General features: G+C 45.3%; 1 protein-coding gene across 5 annotated transcripts in view; it reads right to left on the bottom strand.

The window, feature by feature from the left end:
• CD2AP (CD2 associated protein) overlaps positions 1 to 11,242 on the bottom strand; it is a 76,226-nt gene extending 64,984 nt beyond the window's left edge. For all 5 annotated transcript variants that reach the window (XM_085574452.1, XM_021529764.3, XM_085574454.1 and 2 more), the window contains exon 1: positions 11,045 to 11,242. Coding sequence is in view for 2 of the 5 variants with exons in the window: in XM_021529764.3 (XP_021385439.1) it covers positions 11,045 to 11,048 (4 nt within the window). In the remaining 3 variants the exon portion in view is untranslated. The remainder of the gene's footprint in view (positions 1 to 11,044) is intronic.
• Between the last annotated feature and the right edge of the window lie 1,326 nt (positions 11,243 to 12,568).

The raw sequence follows: 12,568 nt of genomic DNA, 5'->3' as shown, positions 1-12,568 counted from the left end.
TACTAATTGTGACAAAGTTCATTTACTTTTTAGTGTGAACATTTTACTCAAGACAATAAACTGAACTTCTGATGGAAAAGCACAAAGAAATCCCTATGAAATGGATTTTACAAAAGCCATCAAAACAGCAAACACTCAAGGGCACCCTACAATCTCAGACAGTTTTAAAGAAGGCAAAATTGTTTCATTGGGTCAATTATGTTCTAAAAGTTCAGAGAGTAAGTCCTTCAAATATCTATTTCCACGTGTATTTAGAAGGATTTAATTAATTTTTTTTAAGATCATAATTTCAATCTGCATGGTTTGCAATGTTTCCAATCACAGGGAAATAGGGTTTGAAAAGACCTCTGGAAGTTACTTATTCCAAACTGGTCAGAGCAAGGTTAATCTCAAAGTAAAATCAGGTTGCTCAAGGCTTTGTCCAGCTAAATTTTGTAAGTTTTGAAAGGATGGAGATAAAACAGCCACCCCAAGCACCTTTTCTGATAATGAATTTTCATAATAATTTTTCCACATTATATTCAGTAGGAATTACCTCTGTCCTAACTTGCAGGCATTGGTTCATAATTTTTCACTGTGCCTCCAAGAGTAGGTTGTTCTCCTCTCCAGGCTACACCTACTTCTTGCACACCACATGCACCAGCCTCCCAAACATCCTCAACTCTCCAGTTCAGTGGCATTCCCTCTTCATTTGAGGGGAGGGAGGAACAAAACTGGACACAGTATTTTAGAGACTGCCTGTGAGTGCCAGGGAGTAGGGAACAACCACTTCCCATCACCTGCTGGCTACTGTCCCACTCGTGCCCCCCAGTAGACAGTTCATTACTACTGCAGCACATCAATCATCCCCCACCCCTTTCACTGTGGAGCTTTTTAGGTACCTGGTCATAATCTTGAAGTAATCAGTGTTATGAGTGAGCATCCCTACCTGCCCATCCTCCTGTACACCCATTTGGCTGAAATATGCCAGAAGAGCAGCATCCCTAAAATAAGAGCTGTAGATTTTTTATTTTCAGGGCTTTTTGCAGAGTCAGCACTGAAGCACTCAAATCTCAGTCCTTTTGCAGAAAAGACTTCAGGACTTCCCCAACACTTGCCCTTCTAACCTGATGGCTGGCTGATCACCAAATACGCAGCTTGGAAGCAGCTACAGCATGTGCTGTGACTAGAAGAGTTAATTGATAGTAACACCACGATTGCTATTTGAAGAATTTGAGAAGGGATCAGAGGCCTTACAGAGTTCATGAAAAGCAGTCTGGGATAGCAGAAAAGCAAGGGATAGCAGCTGCTGTCATCAGCAGACAAAGTACCTGAGGCAAGTTCACAGAAAGCCAAGCCTCACCTCTGCTGTTCTCAACACAGTCACTTGAAGAAGTAGTTTAGATTTCAGAAGCACAAAGGAAATGCTCTTGGTTGTGCCCACATATTCACAAGTACAGGCATAATCCTGGGGACACAGCTATATACACACAAAAAAAGTGAAATCAAGAGAGAAGAGTCAGCAATACCACCTCGGCTTTTCACACACCAAGGTCAGGATTTAGTGCTTCACTCACTGCTCAAAACTGAAAAACCAGGACACAGCAGTGAACAGCAGGATCCAGCAGCTCTTTGTTGATGGGAAATCAGTACAGTCTCCTTGCTGCATGGAGATTGCAGGCTGTGCCTTATTGTACTGACAGCACATCTCCTGTTTCATAAACAGCTTTATTTCATCTGCTGTTCATCCAACCTGAGGCTTTCTGTTACTGGTTATCTACCAGGGCAGGTCTTCTCCTACAACCTAAATATTAGAAGCTATTTACATTACAATCCATACATGTGCCTTATAGTTCTCTCTCAGTAAGGATGAAGCACTAAGACTGAAACAGCAAACTCTTCCCACAAAATAAGCATCTAGTAAGGTGATGAGCACATGAAAACAAGAGGAAGCAATTTTATATATTCTTAATTGCGCTTTTACTTGACAACCCCACACTGTTAATTTATATATATATATATACACACCCCTATAGCACACAATGATTTAAAAAATGCCTTCAAGCTCTCCTCAAGCAAAGGGTGTCAACTGAGCTAGTTTCCAACTCCCCTACTTCCTGACACCACATCTTTATTCTGATACTGTAGGCTCTAAAAGCCTTTATGCTTCTGATAATGTGAATGAGTCAATGTAATGTTTTTTAGTATAATCTTCCCCTTCACAGACACTCTCCTTTTCCCTGTGCTGAAGGATGAGATGAATTTTCAGTAACCTGTGGGTCAGGCAAAGGAAGCCCTGTATTCGATTTTCAAGTAAAAACAGCACAGTTCATGATAATTTATCCTTAATTAAAAGGCTACATTCTGCTGTTTGCACTTCTCAAGAAAATCTGCTGCCTCCTTATCTACCATACCCATGAGAGCATGGGATTAACATATTTGCTTTTATCTTCATGGCTTCAAAAGCCTTGCTCACTCAGCACTTCCACTGCCCCACTTGCAGCACAGCATCTGATTCCACCTGGCTTCTGAACAGCACCAAGTCAGCTGAACACAGTAAGACGTGTTGCTTAGGACACTGAGCCATAGCTCACCCTGCAGACACTCAGCTTGTAAATCCTGCTAATTTTGTCAAGTCTTGTACTAAAATCTCTTAAAAAAATACTATTATTCACTTAACCTCTTTGGAAAGGGAAACAAACAGGCTCTGCGTTTCAGGAACGACTGCTTCAGTCACTTACAGAGACCAGAGTTTTACAGTGACTCCAATAGTCTGAGGCTAAAGGAGTGACCCTGCACGGTCTCTCCCTACTCATTCTCATTTCACCACCTCTTCCCCTGTGCTGGTCTCACAGTTGTGCTGCTCTAGGGTGTGTCTGTCTAGTTTGCTGCCAGATCAGCCAGCTGGTTCTCTTCCAGCTGGATTCAGCCTTGGCCAGCATCTTGAACTAGATCATTGTATGGACACATGATCACTAAACCTGCCAAAAGGGGAGATTAAAGAACACACCAATATCTGCATTATCCAGGGATTGACCATACCAAGAAATTATGGACCTAGCATTCCTGGCAGTTTGTTCTAGCAATTAATAACTTCCCTGACAGAAACATTTAGATGTTAAAATGAGTGCAAATAGCAATGTGATTTACCTCAAGTTTTAGGCAGGCTTATTCTACTTAATCTTGTATTTACTGGTGGATGATAGTGCTAAAAAAGCCAAACTACATAAAAGCATTTAAGTGATGGGAACATTGCAAGCCCTGCCCAACTGCAGAAATTCAGGATTCAGAAGAACAGGTGCATACTTTTACATATTGTGCTCAGTCCTCTTCTCTAGATATACATATTATTGAGAACAACCAAAACCACCACCTACAGAAATACAAAAGGCATCTCAGTAACAGGTTCTAGCTGTTTAGAATCTATTTTCTCTTTAAAGGTATTATTAAATCAATAAAAAAATTGCAAATTAGAGGTACAGTTTAAAAGGAACATTTGGCTGGCTTAAAATGGATTGAGAGGGATAAAAAAACCCTTTAAAGATACAGAAAAAGAATGCTGTGAAAAAAACAGTTTGGTGGATCATGAATACTTAGGGAGAACAATTAATATAGACACACTGAAGAAACTTATGAAATTGTAGCATGAATCTAGTGCAAAGTATCTGCAGGTTAAAATGGAAAAGGAAAAATACTCTACATTCCCCGACTTCTGAAATTCAGTCTCATCCACCCTCTTGCCCGGGAGGTAAGGACTGCAGCCAGTGAGGCCATCCATCTTGCTAACATGATGGCAGAACTGGCACAGGGGTTTCTCCTCACCAGCCAGCTCGTCAGCTCCCAGCAGGGCTCACAGCCACAGGAGCCAGGGCAAGCCAGACATGGCACCGCACAGCTCGGGCCAGGCACGGCACTGCCCGGCTCGGGCCAGGCACGGCACCGCACGGCACCGCACAGCTCGGGCCAGGCACGGCACCGCACGGCTCGGGCCAGGCACGGCACCGCCCGGCTCGGGCCAGGCACGGCACCGCACGGCTCGGGCCAGGCACGGCACCGCCCGGCACCGCCCGGCTCGGGCCAGGCACGGCACCGCCCGGCTCGGGCCAGGCACGGCACCGCACGGCTCGGGCCAGGCACGGCACCGCACGGCTCGGGCCAGGCACGGCACCGCCCGGCTCGGGCCAGGCACGGCACCGCACGGCTCGGGCCAGGCACGGCACCGCACGGCTCGGGCCAGGCACGGCACCGCACGGCTCGGGCCAGGCACGGCACCGCACGGCTCGGGCCAGGCACGGCACCGCACGGCTCGGGCCAGGCACGGCACCGCACGGCTCGGGCCCTGGCCAGCAGCAGCCTGGAGTTATCTCTGAAGCACAGCCTGGAACTGCACCCACAGTGTGACTTTGGGACAAGGGAGATTGTATGCAAAGCAGCCTAAAAACAAATCTGTTCATAGCTCAAGATACAAGCTCAGAGTTAAGTGATGAGATTCTTCCTCATTTCATTAAACTAGTGGTTTTATTTCTTCACACAGCAAAGATGGAGACACTTCTCCCCGAGTGACAAAGATGCATTGAGAAGAAACAACTTGAAACATTCTGAAAAGTTTGCTTTTATATTTTTCCAAAAAATGAAGAAACAGTGCAACTTGGGGAAATAAAAACACACTAAGAGGAATGATGGTATACTGGTATGTTACCAATAAAGCCACAAGTGAACTGAAGAGCCAAAACTGGAAGACAAAAAATTTCTACTGGGGCCAAACTGACAAATGTTGTAAGCGTGCTGCAGCTGGTATCAGTGTCAGCAGCATCCTTATCCTCCTCCTGCAGCCATGAGCTCAGTCTCAGTTTTTGGACAGCCAGCCTGGCTGAAAGCTGATTCAGGAAGACAGGCAAGTTTCAGATTATTTGCCTCACAAAAGCAAGGGAAGAGAATAATGCACACTAATCAGAGGTAAGCAAAGGCTCAGACTTAACTTCAGTGCCAGCATAAAAAGATCGAACTATATCCACAGTCAAAAGCATTTGACAAAGGCTGACCACTTACTAATTTCATCAAAGAGGCAGAAACTGATGACTTTAAAGTCTTCTTTAAGTAGTAAGTCAGGCAAGTTTCCAGGAATTCTAGCAAAACTGCCTTATTTAAAATTAAAGTAAAAATCATTAATAACTCCCATCCACAAAAATCTATTCACAGCTGCTGCAGAAGCAAAAATAATGAGACTGCCTAGCACTGCTTAATTCCAAAACCATCTGCCTCTAATGACAAAAAGTACCATGTTTACAGTGATTTACTTACTGTTAAGAAACAGTGCAATCTTGAGCCATTTAAATAATTTAAAGCAACACTTTACCTAGTTAAAACAATGAAAGCAATAGCATTCATTTTGAGTTTCTGTAACAACAATGTCTAATTTAAACTCAATTTGGTATCACAAAGTTCTTCAGCACTAAGTGGAGAGCAACTGCAGCTCTCATCTGTAATACCACAGGTCAGCACTGTGCAAACTGTTTAAATTAAAGGAAAATGCTTCATTTTTTTTAATTATTCAAAATACTATATTCTAATTTATTCTGCTGAAAGCAGTCCTGGCCTAATACAGAATTTACAGTATGTTCTGAGTTGGAAGGGACTCACAAGGATCATTGAGTACAACTCAAATAAATGGCCCATACAGGGACTAAACTCATAACCTTGCTGTTTTTAGCACCAGGCTCTGAGAGCTGAGCCAATCTCAGGGTCATGAGCATATTATAGGCAATAAATTTTCCTTTAAGAAAAGTGAACTTAATACTCTAAATTACCTCATATTATACTCTGTACAGTGTACATCACCCCAAAGTGGAAAGATTTAACTCATTTGGCAGACAGACACATACTGTGATTTTTCCTTCAGTCTGATTTAGGACTCTGGCAGTGGCAAAACTTAAATTTTTGTTCAAAAATATCTACAATGCATTGTTTTCTTAGTTCAAGATTTCTAAAAAGTATTTCATACTGACTGTATATGAAGAAAGTCAATTCTGTGTGGAAGTAGCAAAGTAAAATACAATCCCACCCAAAACCTCTTGCTGGCATTAGACAGAAAGTAAATAGCAGTGCTGGTGAAATGAAGTCTGACGTTTAAGCTGGTAAACAGGGAATAATTTAGGGTAAAAGGACACTTATTAACATAGCAAGAGTTCTCACCAGAAAAGAGGCAACTGGAAAGGCAGTTTTAGTGCATCAGTTCTGCTGTCACCAGTGCACCAGGACAGCCATGCGTGATGCTCGAGCAGGGCTGTGCTCCCACCACCACAGCACTGGGGAAATCTGTTCCTCACCACCCGACATGCAAAGAAAGGGACAGCAAAGGCTCAAGCACCACCTCCACTGAATGCTGGGAGCATTATTAGCACATTCACGATTCAGAGTAGAAACAAAAAGCAACGTTATGGAAAGAAAAAGCAGAATGGAATTTAACTACCTTACAAAATACAGGATGCGGTTTAAAAAAGACAAATACCCACTTTAAAAGGAGGAGAAGAAAAAGGTTAAACCCCTGCCAAGGGGACCAGAACAGATTTTAAGTGCCCAGGTAGCAATCACAGCTGATAGAAATTGCTGCACCCCAGACCCACTAGCAACAAATTTCACCTGATTGACTCACTACTTCTGTCAAGATGATTTTAGTCACTTTAAGCATTTTCATTGCTGCTCTTTCCTAACAAATAATTTTTATCAAGCTACGTTAAATAACTACCAGACCAGCAGTCATATGTGACAGCATCTCAAGGGAAGCAAAACAATGGGAAGAGCAGAGTTGTGACAGCCAGAGCAGGACAGACCAGGCAGCCACCTCACTTAGCCCCAGACAGCGCAGTGTGCCTGACCACACATTTCCTGTGTTTATGCAACAAAAACCCACTAAGGGAAAAAAAAAACCAAGCACAGACAGACAGTGGAGAAAGCCTGTGAAGGTGGAGATAATTCAAGGGCAAGGTCCTACCTAGCAGAAACTAAAGTTCTTTAAGAACTGTTAGAAAAACAAAAGAAATCAAGACAGTAAATATAATTCCACCCCTGCATGAAGTTAACTCTTGAATAACGTGAAAAGCTCTTTTCAACAGGATGAAAACATGATCAATACTAAAATAACTATCCAGTAAAGGTGACCAGCACCTGGAATGGCTGGCACATGACAAAAGTACATATAGAGAGATTTCTCAGTATGAAGCCACCAAACAACCACCCACATTTCTCAAAAATACAAAGAAGTCTGGCAGAGCAAGGAGCAGTTTTAGAGCAAAAAAAAACCCACGCTGAAAGGACATATTTTCCCCATGCATTCCCATATATGCTAAACAGGGATTCCCACTGTCACAGACCGTGGTTGGCAAAATCCACAAGGCTTTTTTGAGCCCCTTAGGGATAGACAACCATGGACTTGAACTATGTATAAAAAAAGATCTGATGAAACCACAAACACCTCTGAGGAAGTTCATAAATCACTTATGGCCAGACTTGGGTATTTTTAAAAGAAAAAAAAAAAAACAACAAAAAAAACACTTTTCACTACAAACCTGCCTTCCATATCCTTTTCCTCCTTATCTATCTCCACAGTCAGGACTCTCAGCACAGCAGTTCTTACATTCTTGGGGGCAAAAAACTCAAAAACAAAAAAAGGCAAGAGCTGAGCTGACAGAATCTCTAGCATCTTTTGATGTGATTTCTGCTCTATCTTGACCCAAAGTCAGGATCCATCAACTCTTCCCACTTACTGTAATTTGGTTTCCCAGTAGCTTAGGCACATATCTTCCAGAGTCAATTTTACATCACCCTCCCTTGTGGTTTTATCTACAATAAAGAAAATAGTAGTAAGAAACCACTTTTCTGACCACCACAAGTCCAGCTGCTCAACATCAGGCTCATCAAGTACCTGAGTACACAAGATGAGAACAACTTGAACTTCTGATTGTCATTTTACTCTACAATAGTCTGAAGTTCAACTGTACATCCCACCTTACACATTCCTTGGTAAAAGCAGCAGCAGCAGGAGTCTTCATCTATCCTATCCCATTTGCTTAGGCGTGTATGGAGTGGATTTTTGGTTGTGGGGTTGTTCTGTGAGGGGTTTTTGTTTGTTTTTGAATTGAAGAACAAATCCTGAAGTAATGTTCTAACAGGTTCTTGGAATACTAGTGATGAATACTGAAACTGCCACTGTCTCCACAGCAATATGTCAAAAGTGTTAAGTCTGCTTACAAAAACCTTCTAGATTGTTTTTTTATTGACAACACAAAGCTAGCAAAAGGCTTCACAGAAGTTTAATGTTCAGTGAACTTACTCTGTAGATATAGATATTTGTACTTATTCTGCTGGCAATGACGAAGTGTATCTGGCTTCTTAAAGCATTCAAAAATTATATTTTTTCCTGAAGATAACACTTGGCAAATTTAAATATACTAACCATGGGCACCACAAACCAAAGTCTGCACAAATTTTTGGAAATAAAAAAAGATGGGGGGGGGAATGCATGTAGCCAGAAGATAGTAACAGACCATCAGTGGATTTATCAGCTGCTGCTGGAATGTTTCCTTCTTAGTTATAAAGCCATATGACAATCAGCTGGAAGCTAATCTCTCCAAGTTAATATCAACCCTAGACACCAAAAGGTCTTCTCAACCTAGGACATCTGAATACATTTTTTTTCCCTTTAATCTGTTTATCAAGCTGTTTCTGGAGTCATACACACACAATTAATCTAGTGCAGAGAAGGTAGAGAATTATAATGACAGGGTGAATTCTAATGAAAGTTACAGTGGACATTACCCATAACTTTATATGCTCTTGTGTGTTTCACCTCTGATCACATCCCCCTCCCCTTCCTTCAGATGCCTGAATGACACGTGCTCTTGAAACATTAATTTCCAGCCACCAGAAGAACATGAAAGAACTTGTTTCCAAGGCACTCTGTACTTCTGACCTTCTCCTTTTGGTTCCTCCAGAGTCATACTGACTGTTCTTACTTCTCTATAAATCTCAAAAATCCTTGAGTCCATAAAAGATACCTCAACACTCCCCTCTAAGCTGCCTCTTACATGTAAAATCCCTTCCACAAGCTGACATAAAAGACAATCACTTATGAAGAACCAGCTCTACCATGACACCAGTAATAAAATAATCAACTAATGACTTCTCAAGGTAAATAGTGAGGCAACTACTAATTGCAGTGAGTGCAGAGCAAGCTACAGTTGCTTCTTTTTCCACTCTTATTTTTAGTGATGCTTTATTGTATATTCCTTGCCCCTTTTGGCCACAATCAAGAAATACTTGGAAATCTGAATAAAGAACAACACTTTCAGAGAAAATCTGTTTAAAAGGCTATAGGATTATTATACAATCCTTTCTAGAGCCTGGCCACTATCCTTGCAGGAACTGCTCTGTAACTGCACATACACACAAATTGTTATGGTAATAAATAACCCACACAACAGCAATACTCAATACAGTATGTGCACCCACTCATTTCAGTCATATCTACAACAGTAACAACATGCTCATTATGGTCATCAGCAGAAGATTTCCTTTAGAAAAGTAAACTTAAGAATAAAAATATATAAAACCATGTCATAGAATAACCATATTTAATCATGAACTGGACTCAGTCCCTATAAAGTATTTCTAACTATACTAATTGAATAGACTAAGGATTTTAATAGCCCAAACCTACCATAGGTCAATTCTGGGGTAGTTCTCATTTCAGCATTACAGCCTGAGTTCAATATGTTTAATTAGCACACTAAGCCTTTATGCTTTAAGAACCACCATCACAGGCCACTACAATGACCTGGGCAGACATTTCTCACTCGCAAATACAACAATGCAGCCCAAAAAGAAATTAAGAGCAAGTCTTACCTATTCCAAATAACCACAAACAGCACCTAAAAGTGAGATGTTTGTTTTCTACCAGAATTTAAATCACCAATTTCATTTATATTTTCAGATTTCATTTTAAGTGTGCTTTGGAACCCGTAAGACAAATTCCACTGAGATGAACACACTGAAAGCAGATCTTGATAATCAGCACAACACCAGCCAGGAGGAGCGTTCTCGCTTCACTAACTGCATGTTTGATCTGCACACCGTGCACTTCTTCATTTTTATGCACAACGGGGAGGCAGAGAAGCTATCCAAAACCCAGGTATCCTTCCACTTAAAAAGTTTTGCTCCTGTTCTGATGGAGCATGTTTGCAGAGAGCAGCACAAGCACACAGGACACTGAAGCCACTGCCACCCGCGCCCAGCACACACCCTCCACGAGTACACCGGTGCTGCACAGCACAGCAGAGCAGGGTGGAGGTATGAGAGACAGACAAAATGATCCGCGCACCGTTTTGGACCCCAGTGAGGTCCAATGTCTCTATCAAGGGGAAGTCGCTATCAGCAAAGAGAGCACTCAAGTGTGGTGTTTCAAGTTCACTCGTTGAGACTTCCTTGTGCGAAAGCTTACATTAAAAACCAGACCCATCACAATTGACTGTTTCCAGTATGAACCTGAGCTGGAACATCCTGAACACAGGAACACTCCCAGTGGTTCTACACTCGTTCTCTTTAAAATAAAGTGAGTGCTTCCGCCTTGGTGGAGAAATGGGCGAAGGCGCAGCTCAAACTGACGCCGAGTGGAAAAAAAAAAAAAAAAAAAGGGGGAAAAGGCTGGATTTAACCATAAAAACTTTTATGCTTCAGCAAGCTACTCCCTCCGAGCAGCACCAGGCATTGCTGTACACCTCGCTGTCCCCACCGAGCCCCACGGAACCCCCCGCGCCTCCTCCCAGCCCGGGCCCCTCCGCAGCCCCCGGGACCGCCCGGGGGGACGGAGCGGCCGCGGCCCCTCGCAGGAGGGAGCGCTCCCCGCTCCCCGAGCACCTGCCGGCAGCGCCTTCCCCGGCTGCCAACACCGCTCCCGCCTCCTCGGGGGCTGCCCCGGGCCCCGCGCCCTCCCCTCAGACAAAGGGCGGCGAAGCGCCCTGTAGAAGCGGACAGAGGCGGCCGGTCCCGCCGCTCTCCCCACCGCGCTCACCCATGCTGCGACCGCCCGCCCAGGCTCGGCGGAGCGGCTCCGGGTCCCGCCGACGCGCTCAAGCCGGGCACTGCGGCTCCATCCGTGACGTTAGGGGCGTGGAAGTGGCGGCTCCGAGCCGCGGGCGGCCCGGGGCAGAGGCGCCGCTCGCCCGTCCCGTCCCGTCCCGTCGCTGCCGCCGCCGCCTCAGCCGAGCTCGGGCACCGGCGGCTCCGCCCCTCCCACGGCGGGGGGCGCCAAGTCCCGCGAGAGCCGCGCGCCGCCACCGCCCCCACGCCGTTGCCAGGCGGGGGTGACGTCACCGCCAGGCTCCGCCCCCTGCCCCGCCCCTCCGCCCCGCCCCCGCCTCATGCCCCTGTCGCCCCCCCCCCCGTTAGACCCCCCCGCCCTTAGGCGCCTCAGCAAGCGCTGCTCGCCTCACCGCCGTCATCAAACCCCTCCTCATAGCTCCCTCACAGCTCTTTCATCACTCCCCAATCAGCTTTCTCACAGCTCTCATAACCCACTCACCTCCCCTCACAGCCCCTTCATCAGCCTCCTCGTCACTCCCCTCATCACCCCCTTCACATCCCTCATGGCCCCCTTCGCACAATCACAGGATAGGTCAGGTTGGAAGGGACCACAGTGGTTCCACCTCCCTGATCAAGCAGAATTACCCAAGGCACATGGGATGGTGTCCAGGCATTTTTGAAATATCTCCAGAGAGGGAGACTCCACAGCCTCTCTGGACAATCTGTTCAGTGGTTGGTCACTGTACAGGAAATAAGTTCTTCATGTCCAGGTGGAGCTCACTGGGATCAGTCCCTGCCCGTTCCTCTGGTGCCATTGCTGGTCCCAGAGCAGAGCCTGGGCCCTGCTCTGACCCTCCCTGCTCACAGGGACACCCAGGGCTGAGGGTCCCTCTCAAGGCTGAACAGCCTCAGCTCCCTCAGCCTTTCCTTGTAAGAAAGATGTTCCACTCATCTTCTCCATAGTGTCCACTAGACTCACTTCAGGAGCTCTGTGTCTCTCACAGAGCCCAGAACAGGACACAACACTTCAGATACGCCTCAGCAGGGCTGAGCAGAGGTGCTGGATCACCTCCAATGTACTGGCAGTGTTCTTCCTAATGCACACAGGATCCTTTTGCCTTTTTGGCCTCAAGGACTCATGAACAGCACCGACCCCTTCACCACTCCCGTCACTGCTGGGGCCACCCCACATCCCTGCCCTGCTTCCTGCACAAAGTTTTCCTCTGGGTCTGGCACATAGATCTTACAAGGAAAGGCTGAGGGCGCTGAGGGGGATCAGGTTGATGGAGCCTCTCACAGCTGGAATGGGCAGCTCAGAGACAGTGGAGTTTCATCCCTGGAGGGATGTTCAGCAAAGACTGGATGTGGCACTTAGTGCCAGGGTCTAGCTGACATGGTGCTGCCTGGTCACAGGTTGGACTGGATGATCTGAGAGGACTTTTCCAAACTAACCAACCCTCCCTTTGGCCAATATAATTAACATCATGCACGTGTTTGTGGGCTTGTGCACTGC

This window comes from Lonchura striata, chromosome 3 (assembly GCF_050655825.1).
Source record: "Lonchura striata isolate lonStrDom1 chromosome 3, ASM5065582v1, whole genome shotgun sequence".
Taxonomy (NCBI): Eukaryota; Metazoa; Chordata; class Aves; order Passeriformes; family Estrildidae; genus Lonchura; species Lonchura striata.
Note: the sequence above shows the minus strand (reverse complement) of the source record. Positions and strands in the feature narration are given on the sequence as shown.